The sequence below is a fragment of the Hemitrygon akajei genome, chromosome 26 (genome assembly GCF_048418815.1).
Source record: "Hemitrygon akajei chromosome 26, sHemAka1.3, whole genome shotgun sequence".
Classification (NCBI taxonomy): Eukaryota; Metazoa; Chordata; class Chondrichthyes; order Myliobatiformes; family Dasyatidae; genus Hemitrygon; species Hemitrygon akajei.
This window is the reverse complement of record NC_133149.1, coordinates 14,399,591-14,418,241: the sequence shown is the minus strand read 5'-3', so window position 1 is coordinate 14,418,241 and position 18,651 is coordinate 14,399,591. Positions and strand designations below refer to the sequence as shown.

At 42.9% G+C, this 18,651-nt stretch overlaps 1 protein-coding gene across 5 annotated transcripts in view; it reads left to right on the top strand.

The window, feature by feature from the left end:
* aplp2 (amyloid beta (A4) precursor-like protein 2) overlaps window positions 1–18,651 on the top strand; it is a 139,699-nt gene that overhangs the window by 95,920 nt on the left and 25,128 nt on the right. For 3 of the 5 annotated variants that reach the window (XM_073029601.1, XM_073029603.1, XM_073029600.1), the window contains exons 11-12: window positions 8,811–8,910; window positions 11,226–11,381. In XM_073029601.1, coding sequence (XP_072885702.1) covers window positions 8,811–8,910; window positions 11,226–11,381 — 256 coding nt within the window. The remainder of the gene's footprint in view (window positions 1–8,810; window positions 8,911–11,225; window positions 11,382–18,651) is intronic. The other 2 variants (XM_073029602.1, XM_073029604.1) reach the window with 2 other exon arrangements.

Here is an 18,651-nt window from a genome sequence, read left to right as displayed (position 1 = left end):
TATAACGCCGAACTGTGGTCTCCGTCAAGGTCATTAGTCAGACTCCTGGATCACTCTAAAATTTGATGGCAGACAGGAAGAAGCTATTTTTGAATTGTCAGGTACAGGTCTTCAGGCTCCTGTACCTCCTCCCTGATAGTTGTAACAAGAACAGGGCATGTCCCAAATGGTAAATTCATGAAGTGATTTGGGGATTGACTCTTCTTGTAGTATGTTTATAATTTATCCCAATTTTATTTTTACTCTTTTAGATTTGGTCATGTGCATTAACCAAAGATGTGATTTAAGAAAAACCAAAGGAGTAATTATCACCTGGTAGAATTCCAGTTACAGTTTGAGGTTGAACATCTTGGCCCATAACCAATGTCTTCAACTTAAATAAAGCCAGTTAGAATGGTATGAATGTTGAGCTGTCTGGATATTAAAACAAAGACTAGAGTATTCACAGTAATGCCAGTAGTATACCAGAAGACTGGAAAAAATAGTGAGAAGATAAAATAACAACACACAGAAAATGCTGGTAGAACACAGCAGGCCAGGCAGCATCTATAGGGAGAAGCGCTGTCGACGTTTCGGGCCGAGACCCTTCGTCAGGACTAACTGAAAGGAAAGATAGTAAGAGATTTGAAAGTAGTGGGGGGGAGGGGGAAATGCGAAATGATAGGAGAAGACCGGAGGGGGTGGGATGAAGCTAAGAGCTGGAAAGGTGATTGGCGAAAGTGATACAGAGCTGGAGAAGGGAAAGGATCTTGGGACGGGACGCCTCAGGAGAAAGAAAGGGGGGGGAGCACCAGAGGGAGATGGAGAACAGGCAAACAACTAAATATGTCAGGGATGGGGTAAGAAGGGGAGGAGGGGCATGTCCCAAATTACATCCAGTCCCTATATACCTCCATTCCCCCACCGAGATGGTCTCGAAGCTCTTCGGTTTTTTTTCGATTCCAGACCTAACCAATTCCCCTCTACCACCACTCTCCTCCATCTAGCGGAATTAGTTCTTACTCTCAATAATTTCTCCTTGGCTCCTCCCACTTCCTCCAAACCAAGGATGTAGCCATGGGCACCCGTATGGGCCCAGTTATGCCTGCCTTTTTGTTGGCTTTGTGGAACAGTCCATGTTCCAAGGCTATACCGGTACCCATCCCCCTCTTTTCCTTCGCTACATCGACGACTGCATTGGCGCTGCCTCTTGCACGCGTGCTGAGCTCGTCGACTTCATTAACTTTGCCTCCAACTTTCACCCTGCCCTCAAATTTACCTGGTCCATTTCCGACACCTCCCTCCCCTTTCTTGATCTTTCTGTCTCCATCTCTGGAGACGGCCTATCTACTGATATCTACTATAAGCCTACAGACTCTCACAGCTACCTGGACTATACCTCTTCCCACCCTGTCTCTTGCAAAAAGGCTATCCCCTTCTCACAATTCCTCCGTCTGTGCTCTCAGGATGAGGCTTTTCTTTCCAGGACGAAGGAGATGTTTTCCTTTTTTAAGCAAAGGGTCTTCCCTTCGTCCACCATCAACTCTGCTCTCAAACTCATCTCTCCCATTTCCCGCACATCTGCCCTCACCCCATCCACCCGCCACCCCACTCGGGATAGGGTTCCCCTTGTCCTTACCTACCACCCCACCAGCCTCCAGGTCCAACATATAATTCTCCGTAACTTCCGCCACCGCCAACGGGATCCCACTACCAAACACATTTTTCCCTCCCCCCCCCCCCCCTTTCTGCTTTTCGCAGGGATCGCTCCCTATGCGACTCCCTTGTCCACTCGTCCCCCCCATCCCTTCCCATCGATCTCCCTCCTGGCACTTATCCTTGTAAACAGAACGAGTGCTACACTTCCTCCCTCACCACCATTCAGGGCCCCAGACAGTCCTTCCAGGTGAGGCGACACTTCACCTGTGAGTCGGCTGGTGTGGTATACTGCGTCCGGTGCTCCCGGTGTGGCCTTTTATATATTGGTGAGACCCGACGCAGACTGGGAGACCATTTCGCTGAACACCTACGCTCGGTCCGCCAGAAAAAGCAGGATCTCCCAGTGGCCACACATTTTAATTCCACGTCCCATTCCCATTCTGATATGTCTATCCATGGCCTCCACTACCGTCAAAATGAATCCAAACTCAGGTTGGAGGAACAACACCTTATATACCGGCTGGGTAGCCTCCAACCTGATGGCATGAACATTGACTTCTCTAACTTCCGTTAATGCCCCTCCCCTTCTTACCCCATCCCTGACATATTTAGTTGTTTGCCTGTTCTCCATCTCCCTCTGGTGCTCCTCCCCCCCACCTTTCTTTCTCCTGAGGCCTCCTGTCCCCTGATCCTTTCCCTTCTCCAGCTCTGTATCACTTTCACCAATCACCTTTCCAGCTCTTAGCTTCATCCCACCCCCTCCGGTCTTCTCCTATCATTTCGCATTTCCCCCTCCCCCCACTACTTTCAAATCTCTTACTATCTTTCCTTTCGGTTAGTCCTGACGAAGGGTCTCGGCCCGAAACGTCGACAGCGCTTCTCCCTATAGATGCTGCCTGGCCTGCTGTGTTCTAACAGCATTTTGTGTGTGTTGTTGTTTGAATTTCCAGCATCTGCAGATTTCCTCGTGTTTGCTGAGAAGATAAAATAGTTTGATTATGAAAGAAAGCTGGCAATGTCGAAACAAACTGTAAAGAATTATGTAGATGTAAAAAAATGGTAGTAGGGAGGTAAGTTTAGTGGGGGTCTCCTGGAGTTCAAAGTATGAAATTCATAATGGGTTTGGAGGAGTGGCAGGTAAGTAAGTTATGTTAAAGAAGGGTCCTTCTTTAGGACTCAATTTTAAGTCCTGAAGAAGGGTCTCGCTTTCAAAGGTCAACTGTTTATTCCTTTCCATAGATGCTATCTGATTTGTTGAGTTCCTCCAGCATTTTGTGTGATCCTTTGTATTTCCAGTTAATACAGTACATCAGTCCTCATAATGATGGGCACTCCAAATATCCAAAAGGTATCTTATGGGCTCATTAGACAAGATATTGGGGAAGTTAGTGGGACTGAAGGCAGTTAAGTCACCAGGTCCTGATGGCCTGCAAAAGTATGGGGGGGGGGGGGGGTGTTGGACACTTGTTATAATGGTACATCACAGAAACAGGCCCTTCAACCCATCATTTTGTGACGAACTAATTAACCTAGTAGTTGAAAGCCAAACTAGACTAATCCTTTCTGTCCCTCCAATCGCTGCACATTCATGTGCCTACCTAAGCGCCTCTTAAATGCCTTTGTTGTATTTTCCTCCACCACCACTCCTGGCAGCGAAGTACCCACCACTCTCTGTCTAAAGAATACTCACCCTTGACATTGCCTTTGAACTTGCCCTCTCTCGCCTTGACTGCACGCCTTATAGTATAAGATATTACGGCCCTGGGCAAAAGATACCAGCTGTCTACTCCAACTCTGCCTCTTATAATTTTCTAAACTTCTATCAGATCTCCCCTCAGCCTCTACCACTCAAGAGAAAACAGTTCAAGTTTGTCCAACCTCTCATTATTGCACATGCCCTCCAATCCAGGCAGCATCCTAATAAATCTCTTTTTGCATCTACTCCAAAACCTCGACATCCTTCCTGTGATGGGGCAAACAGAATTGAATGCAATATTCTAGATATGAGTAAACCAGAGTTTTATAATGCTGCATGAGAATTTCCAGACTCTTGAATTTATTGATCTTCCAGAGTGCAACATGTCGCACTTTATGGAATTGTGTTACCTGGCTGATGTGCAGTATTAGACTTACACCACATGTACTGCTTAAAAAAAAGCATATCCTAGCCCATAAAGATCTTGCAAAGCATCACTTGCTGTAAAGATGTGGAAGAAGGACTAGTGGTTAGAGGAGACTAAAGTGGAACTTTTAGGCCTCAACACTATGTGCGTGTTCTGTGCAGTAAATCTAAAACTGCGCATCAGCCAGCTAATACCATCCCTACTGTCAGGTATGGTGGATATAGCATAATACTATGGGGGGGATGCTTTTCAGCAGCAGGGACTAGAAATTGCTAACCTCCACCAGAAAGCTTAAACTGGGGAGGAAGTTCATCTTTCAGCAGGGCAACAACCAAAAGCACGCTACCAGAGCAACCATGGAATGGCTCAAATGACAAAAATTGATGTCCTTGAGTGGCCTAAGTCCTGATCTTCACCCAATCAGTCTCTGGCAAGACCTCAAGATTGCTGTCCGCACCACTCCCCAACTAACCTGGCACAGTGTGAGCAATTTTACAAGGAGGAATGGGCAAATCTTGCTCTATCACATTATGCAAACCTACTAGAGACTTACCGGTATCCAAAAAGATTACAGGTGTCCCCGGTTTTTCGAACGTTCGCTTTACAACACCTTGCTGTTACGGAAGACCTACATTAGTTACCTGTTTTTGCTAACAGAAGGTGTTTTCACTGTTACGAAAAAAGGCAGCGCACAGAAAAAGGCAGCACGCGAAAAAAGGCAGCGCGCAGAAAAAGGCAGCGCGTAGAAAAAGGCAGCACGCGAAAAAAGGCAGCGCGCAGAAAAGGGCAGCCCATGACAAAAGGCAGCGCGTGAAAAAAGGCAGCACACGACAAAAGGCAGTGCGCAGAAAAAGGCAGTGCACAAAAAAGGCGGCACACGACAAAGGGCAGCGCACGAGAAAAGGTGGCACACGATAAAAGGCAGCGCGCAGAAAAAGGCAACGCACGACAAAAGGCAGCGCGCGCAATGGAGCAGCTAAGCTCCTCCCCCGGAACTGCATTCTAGCCGGCATTGCTTAAACACGTGCCTGTGAGCATCTGTGCTTTATGTCGATTTATTTTGTGCATCCGTTAGCAAGATGAGTTCTAAGGTATCGGAAAAGCCTAAACGAGCGTGTAAGGGTGTTACACTTGGCGTAAAACTAGACATAATTAAGCGCTTTGAAGGTGGTGAACAAAGTAAGGTCATAGTGAGTTTGGCTAAGGAGGTTGAGTTTGTGGAAGTTGATGAAGATGATGTTGAAGAGGTTTTGGCATCCCATGACTAAGAACTGACAGATGAAGAGCTGATGAAGAGGAAAGGATACCAATCAAAACCGAATGCAGTAGCAAACGGCCCGAAAGTGAAGTCATCCAAGAACTGAATGTGAAGCAATTGCATGAGATTTGCGCTGCGATTGACAACTCTGCAATGATTGTAGAAAAGTATGACTTTAATTTTCGAAGGGTACGTAGGTTTAGGGCATATTTGTAAGTACGCAAACCATCCTGCAAAGAACCATATGATAGAAAAGCGCGCGAGGCTAAGCAGTCAAGCATACTGTCGTTTTTCAAGCCTTCCACATCAGCCACAGCAGACAATGACCTTCGACATTGAGGCAGGCAGACATAGAAGAAGGTGACCTGCCTGCCCTGATGGAAACAGACGACGATGAGATGACACCCCAGTCTCCCACCACCCCAACCTCTGACGACTCAGCCTAACACACCATCATCAGTGTGCTCGCTGTCTTCCCAATTCCGGTAAGTGAAACTACACTGTACATACATTATTTCTACTTTATATAGGCTGTGTATTTTTATGTGTTATTTGGTATGATTTGGCAGCTTCATAGCTTAAAGATTACTGGAGAGAGTGCTTCTGCCGAGAGCACTTGCACTAAGTGTTTTTGCTGAGAGCACTTGTGTGAGATTTTCGCTACAGTGGACAGTGCTGTAATGATTGCAGAAAAGTATTCCTACTTTATATAGGCTGTGTATTTATCATATTACTGCTTTTACTATATATTACTATTATTTTAAGTTTTATCTGTTACTTGGCATGATTTGGTAGTTTATTTTTTGGGTCTGCAAATGCTCACAAATTTTTCCCATATAAATAAATGGTAATTGCTTCTTCACTTTACAAACCATTTCATAGGAACGCTCTACCTCCAGATAGCGGGGGAAACCTGTACTGGCTGTAATAGCTGAGCGAGGTGGTTCAACTAAGCACCAAGCAAAGGGGGATGAATACTTTTGAACTGCTGATATTTCAGTTTTTGAATTTTTAGTATTTCATGCTATACATTTTTTACAATTTTCCCTGTTTTGGGGTGTGAGTATGAATGTATATATGTGTGTAAGTCTTAGATGCTGTGGGAGGGCTATGGGACAGGTGGCAGAGAAGGAGTGCTAGGAATGGGGAGAGGGGGGAAAGTGTGGTGCAGGTGCAGACACACCCAGCCCTGAGACACCAGGCAAGGTCATTTGATTCCAAATAATTGGTTTATTGATCATCACAGAATGTCTCTCTGATGCTTCCCACTCCCTCCCCTCTGCCTTCCCATTTTCCCAACCATGATTTTCCTCTCCTGCCTGATTTTTCTTTCTCACACTCTCTCTCACTCACAAGTTACTGACAGAGCCTGCTCTTCTCCAGAAAGATCTGTTTATGTACACCATGCCTTGATCAAAACAACTTTCAGAGGACTTCAAAAGGATAATTGTAGAGATGCATAAAACTGGAAAAGGCTACAAAAGCATTTCTAAACATCAGTCCACTGGAAGAGAGATTGTCTACAAAAAGAGGAAATTCAGTGCTGTTAATCTCTCTGAGAGTGGACATCCTGCAAATATCATCCCAAGAGCTCAACGTGCAATGCTGAAGGAGGTGAAAAAGAACCCAAGGGCAAATTGCAGTGTATCCAGGTCCTTGCTGGAGTAAATTCTAGCCACAATCAACCTCTCAAAGCACTTCATCAAAGCAGATGTGAGAGCTACTGGATAATTTGGTAGGGTGAGCTGCCTTAACTGTCGTTGAGGCAGCTCACACTGCTCTTCTTGGGGACTTCTATGATTGTTGCCCTTTAAAGCAGGTGGGAACTTCTGACTAGCAATGAGAGATTGAAAATTTCTTTGCACACACTTGTCAGTAGGTTGGCACAGGTTTTCAGAGCTCTACCAGGTACTCCATCAGTGCCTATCAAGTTGCGAGGGTTCACCCTCTTGAGAGAGAGTCTGATGTCAGCCTCTGAGATGGAGATCACAGGGTCACCAGTTGCTGCAGGGATCCTCATAGCTGTAGTTTTATTCTCCCTTTCAAAGCGAGCATAAAACGCATTGAGCTTACTTGGGAGTGAAGCATCACTGCCATTCAGGTTTCACTTTGTAGGAAGTAATGGCCTGCAAACTCTGCCAGAGTTGATGTACGTCTGATTCTGTCTCCAACCTCATTTGGAATTGTTCCTTTGCTCTTGAGGTAGCCCTCTGTAAGTTGTACCTGAATGCTTGAAACCGCAGTGAGCGAAACAATTTAATATTGTCTTATTGCTTATTTCCTGCCAACAGTCAGTGACAAAAATCATTACTTTTTGAACACAAGCAAATGACGCTATTTAAGAATTGTTGGCTCTACACGCTGTGTAGTATCTAACAGCTGCACAAGTGTATGTGACTGATTTGAGTTAGGAATTGTTCAGCAGCAGCCTCCTGTCCCAATTAAGTAGCAGAGTGTCCCAAATAAACTCCTGGCAATTTTCTCCATTAGTTTTTGTTCAAGAGTTGTCCTAAGTAAGCGGTTACCCCGATTAACCTATGGCCTGATTAATTGGAATCCACTGCATAGGCAAATAAATTTAGTTTAGTTTGGCATCATAGTTGACACTGACATCACAGGTCCTGTTTCTTTGCTATACTGTGCTCAAAAAGAGCTAGGGAGGTACAATGAACTGAGAAGGTAAGGGAATGTGGAATCTTATTGGAGGTGATGAAAATTTTGAAGAATGACCAGAGCTGATAGTATATGAGGAACCCCATCTTTTGTCTTCTAGAAGGGGTGAAAGCAGAGGTGCAAGAATAGATGAGAAGCTACCAATACCTTTGTCATCTAGTGCCGTGAAAAGCTGAAATCAAGGAAAATGGAAGCGCCTTAGTGGCACGTGTGGAGAAAATCTCATTGTCACATCAGATACAGAGAGGGTGAGAAAGCAACTGGGAGAATGGAGTGGAGTCCTTGCACTCCAGTGTGAGTGGAAGTATACTCAAAATAGCCGAGGAAGTCTCTGGAAGGAATCTTTCAATCAGGAAGTGACTGAGTGGATAGTTGAAGTAGCTGTCCTCACAATATTTATGCCGCATCTTGGCAAACACTTGAAATGCCAACACATTGAAGGCTATGGGCCAAGTGCTGATAAATCCTATTAGTTCAGATAATCACTTAATGTTGTGCAAAGGACCTATTCTTTGCTATGTGACTCGATTCTGTGGATTTGTAATAAGGTTTGGTGGCTAACCTATCTTCCAAGACTGAGATGTAGTTAAATTTAGGAAAGGAATATTACGATAGATGGTTTGATTCTGCAATAAGTGGAGGAAATAGCACCAACTGAAAATGAGTTGGCCCTGTGTAGACTAAAGGAAAGCTGTCTCATGTATTGCATAAAGAATGGGGATTGTCTGGGGCTATGAGAGTCTCTCGTGGTACTAGATGAATTAGTGATTTGATGGAGGCAGACTAGCAAGGAGGAAGGAGAAGGCTCTTGTGCAGTTCGGAGGAGTACATGGATTGTAACTGGAATCTATGCAAATGGCTGAAGGCCTCAAAGATGTCAATATGATAAATAGGAAAGGACTGGTCTAAGGAAGAAAAGATGGAGCCAAGATGGAAAAAATAGGTTCAGTGGGAGCAAGAGTAGCCTGAATTAATATGTCTGGCCAGACAGTCCTGCTTGTTGATGTTAGAGTGAAGGTAGAAGTGGGCTGGATGAGATTGGGAATTTATAAGGCTGGAGGTATAGAGGGAAGATCTCCTTTGGAAAATACCTCAATTTGTTTGTTGCTTGTGCCTAGGTGGTGACCCATCTCCATGTTATCGAAGAGAGGATGAACCAGAGCCTCTCTCTCCTTTACCAGATGCCATTTGTGGCTGAGGAAATCCAAGATGAAATAGGTTAGTACAAGTCCTGTAGCATTCTCTTGGGTTCAGTTACATGAGAATGAATATAGTCTTCATCAATACATTAAGGAGCTGATGCAGACTATATTTGTCTAGTGCAGGTCAAGGACCTTGACCCAAAATGTCCATTTTCCTCCATGAATGGTTCCTGACCTAATGAGTTCCTCCTGCTCCTTTGTGTGTTACTTCAAATTGCCAGCATTTGCAGTCTCTTGTGTCTCCATAGTTGGCATCAATATTGAAATATAATTGAGTTTGAGGCGTTAAGGTTGCCAAATCAAGCTGAGGCAAAATTTGGGAGGTTAGCAGAAACCCGAAATTAAACACACAACACCAGCATTTTGTTCAGTTATGCAGCATTATTGTATTTCTTTGAAGTTTTGAGCTTGGAAAAGGGAAACTAATTGACCTGTCCAGTCCATTTCCATCTGCCAGATGCAAATCTGGAACACCCAACAATCAAGTAGTGTTTGACATTTTTCTGGATAATTATAGATCATGCTAAGGAATTTCCTAACAAGCAAACCCAAAGGGTTATTTAAATGTGATGCATTCAGGTTGGAATGTGTGATTTTTATTTGATATCCCATGACTCTTTCATGGATAAAAGTTCTGTTCACATTGTTAACATAAAATGTCACAGCTTTAAAGGCACTATGAATATCAAGCAACTGAGCTTGTTGTCTTGTTTGAAATACAGAATCATAAAATGAAGCAGCTTTGGAGGAAACCATTTTACCATCTGTATGCTTGGACTTTGAAGGATCAAATTAGTTTGTCCGCCACCCTAGTTCTTTGCCACACCCTGTAATTTCTCTTTATTTTTATCATTTGTGTGTTTTCCTTTTGAAGGCTTGATATTGAAGCTAGTTTGGGTGTCTTTCATGCATTCCTTGTACATAAAACAAATTAAATTCACCTACCCTCTTGTTCCTTTGTCATGTTGTTAAATTTGTCTACCCCAGTACTGTCCACTGAAACAGACACTCCGTATTTTGTCCAGCAAAATTCCTCTTATTTTTGATGTCGATATTAATTTTCCTTTTGATCTCCTTTACTCAAAGGAGAAAAATCATAATCGCATTGAAATTCTTAATGTAATGAACCAATAAAAGGTGAGTGAAGAAGAGATACTTGCCTTTGTTAGTCAGGGAAGTTATAGTGCAACATTATAAAATACTGGTTCAGCCAAAGCTGAAATTACTGTGGACAGTTCTGTTGCCAAATTAGAAAGATCTGATTGCAGTGGAGTGTGAAGAAGAGATTGACCAAGATGTTGCTGGGATGATTTCAGTTATCGGGACAAAACCAGTGAGGTTGGGTTGTTTTCCTTGAAGTGGAGGAGGCTCGGTGGGAAGCTGGTGAGCTGGGCCTAAGGTCCTGTTTCCATACTGTATTACTTTGTGACTAAACAAATTGTGATTAGGATCTTCATGCTGGGAATGATGGCCTGTGAGAAGACAGTGATACAGATTCACTTCATATTTTTCTCGCATTTTTGGTAGATACTTTTCTTGCTGTGTGGAACTCAAGTGTTTCCTTCTGTATTTTCATTTTACCTCAATTCATCTTTTGAAGATTGGTGGTATTAGTTATTTTTCAGACCTAAGCATTCTTACTGTTGCCCTACTAGTTGATTTTGCAGATAATATGTAAGATGGCCACACATAGAGTAACTGATGTCCCTAATATGTTTAAAATAAACAAAATCTTAAAAATGCTTGGGTCATGAAGCTTCTTTGGTAAGAGAAACAGAGTTAACATTTTGGGTTCAAGAACTTCCATCATAGATTTTCCATGGATTTTTCTCCCTAAAATATATTGTGTACAAATTTGGGATTGCTTGGATTGGCATCATATCTCATTCCTTCATTCCCAAAGAAAATTGTGAAATGGCACAGAGCAGTTTGATGTTTTCCAGTGTCAGGACTTTACTCATTCCTAATCCGAAATGATTTTACAACTACTTGTACTAAACAAAAGAATTGGGCCAGTACCCAATAGTGCTCAGTAACCACACAGCCAATGGACTTGGGCACATTTGAGTTCTGCAGCTGTGTAGCGAATCCATTCTTACTGCTCAGGTAATGGTACATGTAGATGGGAATAGCTGGTAAAGGCTAGGAAATAAATCCTGAATTTATTTATAATATTGACAGAGAACAGTGTGCTGAATTTAAAATGGATTGAATCTGCTTGTCTCATCTGTTGCAAATTGGTTGAGATTATTGCTTTTCTTTATATGGCTTTATTTTGAGAGTTTCCTGGAATTATTCCAGCAAGATTTGACTCTAATTCACTCTTCCTAGAAGAGCTTCTGCAGGAGCAGCACTTTGGTATGGATCATTTTGCTTCCAGTTCTGAAATCCAGTCTGCTTTTGAATCGGTTGAGGCACCATTTGTTGAAGGCAAACCATTTCGGCCTGTTCAGGTTAAGACTCTGCCAGCTATCACTGACACAGAAGGTATGTGATGCTTTGGAAAAAAGTTTGCAAGATAGTTGGATTATCTTGATTGAAAGACCATTGACAATGCTCGATAAATTAGAGAAATCTTTCACAGAGGCAGTATTCATTGATCTGCAGGATTAGTACTGTTCAGGATGAAATCGAGCACTTTTAAGAGCAAAATAAGTCAGCACTCTAGTGTGGGTGCTTCTGACATTATTGGGTAACTGGAGAAAATGATCAGCTTTCTCAGATTATGAAACAAAATACACCCTGCATTATGGTGGTTTTGGTAATGGAAATTCACCCTTACAGAATGAACAAGACACAACAGAGAAATATGAGGTACAGAATAAAATTCAGTTCCACAGAATTTATATGGAAAGTAAGAGTCAATGAACACAAACTTTAAATTTTACTCAACTGAAATTTCTTGGTGCACGCATAGATGACACAGCTTCATGTTACGGAAAATCACAATATAGCACATTTTCTAGGAATGCAATTCCCTCCTCCTATCATAACTACAGAGTTTACCTCTATTGTTCATACCAAAAAAATCTGCTTCTATTGCCATCAAGTTTTAAACCACCATATTTAGTTTTGGTATAATAAATAAAGTAGATTATATATTCATTCTCTATTCTTCATCTCTTAGTGCATAGTTAGAGCAGTGAGGATGTGCTCCAGGGGTAGTGTTGTGTTCTTTGTGTGAGATTTGTGAGTTCTGGGAGACCTCCAGCCTCCCGATAACCACAGGTGCACTGAGCTACAGCTCCTTGGAGAATGTGTTGAAGAACTGCAGCTGCAGCTCAATGACCTTCGACTTATACGAGAAACTGAGGAGATGATAGATAGGAGCTACAGGGAGGTAGTCACCCCTAAGTTGCAGGATGCAGGTAACTGGGTGACTTTCAGGGGAAGGAAGGGAAATGCACAGCTAGTGCAGAGTACACCTGTGGCCATTTCCCTCAAAAATAGTATACAGCTTTTGGGTATTGTTGAGAGGGGATGACCTATCGTGGGGAGCCACAGTGATTGGGTCTCTGGTGCTGTGGCTGAGAAGAGTAGAGAGGTGAAGAGGGCTGGAGTGTTTACAGGAGATTTCGTAGGCAGAGGAACAGACAAGATTCTGTGGGCGCGATAGAGACTCCCAGATAGTATGTTGGCTTCTTGGTGCCAGGATCAGAGATGTCTCAGATCAGCTTCATGGCATATTCTGAAGGGTGAGTGTGACTCTTGGTGCATATTAGCACCAGTGACGTAGGTAGACAAGGTGATGTGGTCCTGAAGAGAGATTTAGGGACTTAGGTAGAAAGCTGAGAAACAGGACCTCCAGGATAGTAATCTATGGATTGCTGCCTGTGCCACGTGTCAATCAGGGTAAGAATAGGATGATCTGGCAAGTGAATGTGTGGCCTGTGGCAAGTGATAGTGCTATTTGCAAACAAAGGCAATCTGTAATGAGAGGCTAATGAAAGGGCAAAATTGCAGTCAACAGGATGAGTTGCAATGTAAAAGGCAGACAAAATCGAAAAGGCTGAATCCAGGACTGAAGGTGTTATATTTGAATGTGCGCAGTATACGGGATAAGGTAGATAAACTTGTAGCACAGTTACAGATTGGCATGTATGAAGTAGGCATCACTGAATTATGGCTGAAAGAGGATTATAGCTGAGGCTTAATGTCCATTGTATTGAAAGGACAGGCAAGTAGGTAGAGGGGGTGGCATGGCACTGTTGGTAAAATATGAAATCAAATCATACAAAAGAGATGACAAAGGGTTGGAAGATGTTGAATTGTTGTGGGTAGAGCTAAGGAACTGCAAGGTAACAAGACCCTGATGGGACTTGCTTACAGACCCCCAAACAATAGTAACGATGTGGTCTACGAATTACAACAGGAGATAGAAAGTGCATCCCAAAATGACGGTGTTACAATAGTCGTGGGGAATTTCAATATGCAGGTAAATTGGGAAAATCATTTTGGTGCTGGATCCAAGAGGGGAAATTTCTAGAATGCCTACGAGATGGGTTCTTAGAGCAGCTCGTGGTTGAGTCCACTAGGGGACTGGCTATTTTGGACTGGGTGTTGTGTAATGAACCAGAATTGATTAGAGAGCTTAAGGTAAAAGAACCCTTGAGGGTAAGTGATCATAATATGATCAAATTCACCCTGCAATTTGAGAAGGAGTAGCTAAATCAGATGTATCAATATTACAGTGGAATAAAAGGAATTACGGAGGCATGAGAGAGGAGTTCGCCACAAATAAATGGAAAAGAATGCTGGCAGGGATAATGGCCTAGCAGCAATGACTGAAATTAGTGGCAGCAATTCGTAAGCCGCAGGATGTATACGTCCCAAAAAGGAAGAAGTATTCTATAGTAAAGATGACACAGGTGTGGCTAACAAGAGAAGTCAAAGTCAACATAAAAGCTAAAGATGGGGCCATATAATAGAGCAAAATTTATTGGCAAGTTAGAGGATTGGGAAACTTTTAAAAACCAACAGAGGCAGCTGAGAAAGTTATGAAGAAGGAAGAGATGGAATGCGATATTAAGCTAGCTGATAACATTAAAGATACCAAAAGTTTCTTCAGATACATAAAGTGTAAAAGAGAGGCGAGAGTGGATATCAGACCTCTTGAAAACGATGCTGGCAGGCAGTAATGGGAGACGAGAAAATGGCGGGTGAACTGAATAAGTATTTTGCATCAGGCTACACTGTGGAAGACACAAGCAATATGGTGGAAGTGCCAAAGTGTCAGGGGTCAGAAGTGTGTGAAGTTGCCATTGCTAGGGAGTAAGTTCTTGGGAAACTGAAAGGTCTAAGGGTAAATACATCACCAGGACCATATGGTGTACACCACAGGGTTCTGAAAGAGGTAACTGATGAAATTGTGGAGGCATTAGTAATGATCTTTCAAGAATCACTAGATTCTGGAATGGTTCTGGAAGAGTGGAAAATTGCAAATGTCACTCCATTGTTCAAGAAGGGAGAGAGGTAGAAGAAAGGAAATTAAAGGCCAGTTAGGACCTCAGTGGTTGGGAAGATGTTAAAGTCAATTGTAAATCATGAGATTTTGGGGTTCTCGGAGGCACATGATAACATAGACCATAGTCAGCATAGTTTCCTTAAGGGATAATCTTGCCTGACGAATCTGTTGGAATTCTTTGAAGAAATTACAAGCAAGATAGACAAAGGAGAATCGGTGGATGTTGTGTACTTGGATTTTCAGAAGGCCTTTGACAAGGTGCCAGACATGAGGCAGCTTTACAAGCCCATGGTATTACGAGAAAGATACTAGCATGGATAAAGCAGTGGCTGATTGACAGGAGACAAAGAGCAGGAATAAACAGAGCCTTTTCTGGTTGGCTGCCGGTGACTAGCAATGTTCCACAGAGGTCTGTGTTGGGACCGATTCTTTTTACATTATATGTCAATGACTTGGATGATGGAATTGATGGCTTTGTTGCAAAGTTTGCAGATGATACAAAGATAGGTGGATGGGCAGGTAATTTTGAGGAGGTGGAGAGGCTACAGAAGGACTTGGACAGATTAAAAGTATGGACAAAGAAGTGGTAGATGAAATACAGTGTTGGGAAGTGTATGGTCATTTACTTTGGTAGAAGAAATGAAAGGGTTGACTATTTTCTAAATGGAGAGAAAATTTAGAAATCTGAGGTGCAAAGGGACTCTGGAGCCCTTCTGCGGGATTCCCTAAAGGTTAATTTGTAGGTTGAGTCCGTCGTGAGGAAGGCAAATACAATGTTAGCATTCATTCAAGAGGACTAGATGTAATGTTGAGGCTTTATAGAGCGCTGGTGAGACCACACTTGGAGTTTTGTGAGCAGTTTTGGTTCCCTTATCTGAAAAGAGAGGATTCAAAGGAGGTTTACGAAAATGTTTCCAGGATTGAATGGTTTGTAATATGAAGAGCACTTGATGGTTTGGGCCTGTATTCACTAGAATTCAAAGGAATGAGGGATGACCTAATTGATACCTATCAAATGGTGAAACGTCTTGATAGAATGGATGCAGAGACGATGTTTCCTGTGGTTAGAGAGTGTGGGTCTAGAGGACACAGCCTCAAAATAGAGGGACGTCAGTTTAGAATGGAGATGAGGAGAAATTTCTTGAGCCAGAGAGTGGGGAATCTGTGGAATTTGTTGCCACAGGCAGCTGTGGTGGCCAAGTCATTATGAATATTTAAGGCAGTGGTTGATAGATCCTTGATTGGTCAAGGCAGGAAGGACTAAGGGGAGAAGGCAGGAGATTGGGGCTGAGAGGAATAATGGATCAGCCGTGATGAAATGGTGGAGCAGACTTGATGAGCCAAATGGCCTAATTCTGCTCCTATGTCTTATGGTATGTTGCCTCCCAAGTGCCGGGGTCAGGGATGTCTTGGATCTAGTCTATGGCATTCTAAAGGGGGAGAGTGAGTAGCCAGAAGTCATGGTACATATTGGCACCAATAACATGAGTAGGAAAAGGGAGAAGGTCCTGAAGAGAGTATTTAGGGAACTGGGTAGAAAGCTGAAAAACAGGACCTCCAGGGTAGTAATCTCTGGATTGCTGCCTGTGCCATGTGCCAGTGAGGGTAAGAATAGGATGACTTGGCAGTTGAAAGTGTGGCTGACGAATGGGAGCAGGGGGCAGGGGTTCAGATTTCTGGATCATTGGGATCTCTTCTGGGGAAGGATGACTTGTACTAAAAGGACGGTTTACACCTGAACTCGAGGGGGACCAATATCCTTGTGGGCAGCTTTGCTCAAACTGTTGGAGAGTTTAAATAAATTGGCAGGGGCATGGAAGCCAGAGTGATAGGGCTGAGGATGAGGCTGTGGGTTTACAAGCAGAGGTGGTGTGTAGTGAGACTTGTCAGGAAGGACAGACAGATGATAAGGCAAGATTGCAGTCAGTGGGATGAGTTGCAGTGTAAAAGGGTGATGAATACAGGATTGTGGGTGTTGTATGTAAATGTATGCAATATGTGGAATAAGGTTGATGATCTTGTTGCGCAGTTTGAAATGGGCAGTTATGACGTTGTGGGCATCACTGAATCGTGGCTGAAAGAAGATTATAGTTGGGAGCTTAACATCCAAGGATACACTTTGTATCGAAAGGACAGGCAGGTAGGCAAAGGGGGTCGGGTGACTCTGTTGGTAAAAAATGAAATCAAATCCTGAGAAAGAAGAGACATAGTATGGGAAGACATAGAATCATCGTGGGTAGACCTAAGGAACTGCAAGGGAAAGCAGAAAAGCAGACATTGATGGGAGTTACTCAGGCCTCCAAACAGCAGCCAGGATTTGGGCTACAAATTACAGTGGGAGATCGGAAATGTATGTGTCAAGGGTAATTTAACAATGGTCATGTGGGATTTCAATATGCAGGTAGATTCGGAAAATCAGGTTAGTCTGGTTTTTAGAGCAGTTTGTGGTTGAGCCCACCCAGTGTGTTGCATAATGAATTGGATTTGATTAGGGAGTTTAAAGTAAGGGAACCAGAGGAGACAGTGATCAGAAAATGGTAGAATTCATCCTGCAATTTGAGAGGGAAAAGCTAAAGTCAAATATATCAGTATTACAGTGGAGTAAGTGGAATTACAGAGGCATGAGAAAGAAGCTGGCCAAAATTGATTGAAAGGGGACACTAGCAGGGATGACGGCAAAGCAGCAATGGCTGAAACTTATGGGGGCAACCTGGAAGGTGCTGAATAGATACAGTGGCATGCAAAAGTTTGGGCACCCCAGTCAAAATTTCTGTTACTGTGAATAGCTAAGCAAGTAAAAGATGACCTGATTTCCAAAAGGCATATGACACATTTCTTTAATACTTTAAGCAAGATTACTTTTTTATTTCCATCTTTTACAGTTTCAAAATAACAAAAAAGGAAAAGGGCCCGAAGCAAAAGTGTGGGCACCCTGCATGGTCAGTACTTAGTAACACCCCCCTTGGCAAGTATCACAGCTTATAAATGCTTTCTGTAGCCAGCTGAGAGTCTTTCATTTCTTGTTTGGGGGATTTTCACCTATTCTTCCTTGCAAAAAGCTTCTAGTTCTGTAAGATTCTTGGGCCGTCCACAGATTTTCGATGATGTTTAGGTCACGGGACTGTGAGACCATGGCAAAACCTTCAGCTTGTGCCTCTTGAGGTAATCGATTGTTGATTTTGAGGTGTGTTTAGGATCATTATCCAGTTGTAGAAGCCATCCTCTTTTCACCTTCAGCTTTTTTACTGACGGTGTGATGTTTGCTTCCAGAATTTGCTGGTATTTAATTGAATTCATTCTTCCCTCTACCAGTGAAATGTTCCCCATGCCACTGTCTGCAACACAAGCCCAAAGCATGATTGATCCACCCCCGTGCTTAACAGTTGGAGAGGTGTTCTTTTCATGAAATTCTGCACCCTTTTTTCTCCAAACATACCTTTGCTCATTGCAGCCAAAAAGTTCTATTTTAACTTCATCAGTCCACAGGTCTTGTTTCCAAAATGCATCAGGCTTGTTTAGATGTTCCTGTGCAAACTTCTGACGCTGAATTTTGTGGTGAAGACGCAGGAAAGGTTTTCTTCTGATGACTCTTCCATGAAGGTGTCGTTGCACAGTAGAACAGTGCACCACTACTCCAGAGTCTGCTAAATCCTCCTGAAGGTCTTTTGCAGTCAAACGGGGGTTTTGATTTGCCTTTCTAGCAATCCTACGAGCAGTTCTCTTGGAAAGTTTTCTTGGTCTTCCAGACCTCAACTTGACCTCCACAGTTCCTGTTAACTGCCATTTCTTAATTACATCACGAACTAAGGAAAGGGCTACCTGAAAACGCTCTGCTATCTTCTTATAGCCTTCTCCTGCTTTGTGGGCATCATTTATTTCAATTTTCATAGTGCTAGGCAGCTGCTTAGAGGATCCCATGGCTGCTGATTATTGGGACAACGTTTGAGGAGTCAGGGTATTTATAAAGCTTTGAAATTTGCATTACCTGGCCTTTCCTAACAATGACTGTGAACAAGCCATAGCCCTAACAAGCTGATTAAGGTCTGAGACCTTGGTAAAAGTTATCTTGAGAGCTCAAATCTCTTGGTGTGCCCAAACTTTTGCATGGTGCTCCTTTTTTTCACTCTAAAATTGTACAAAACAAAAATAATACACTAATCTTGCTTAAAATGTTGAAAAGAATGTTTCATCTTTAACTTTATGACTTTTGGAGATCAGTTCATCTTCTACTCACTTAGCTATTCACAGTAACAGAAATTTTGACCAGGGGTGCCCAAACCTTTGCATGCCACT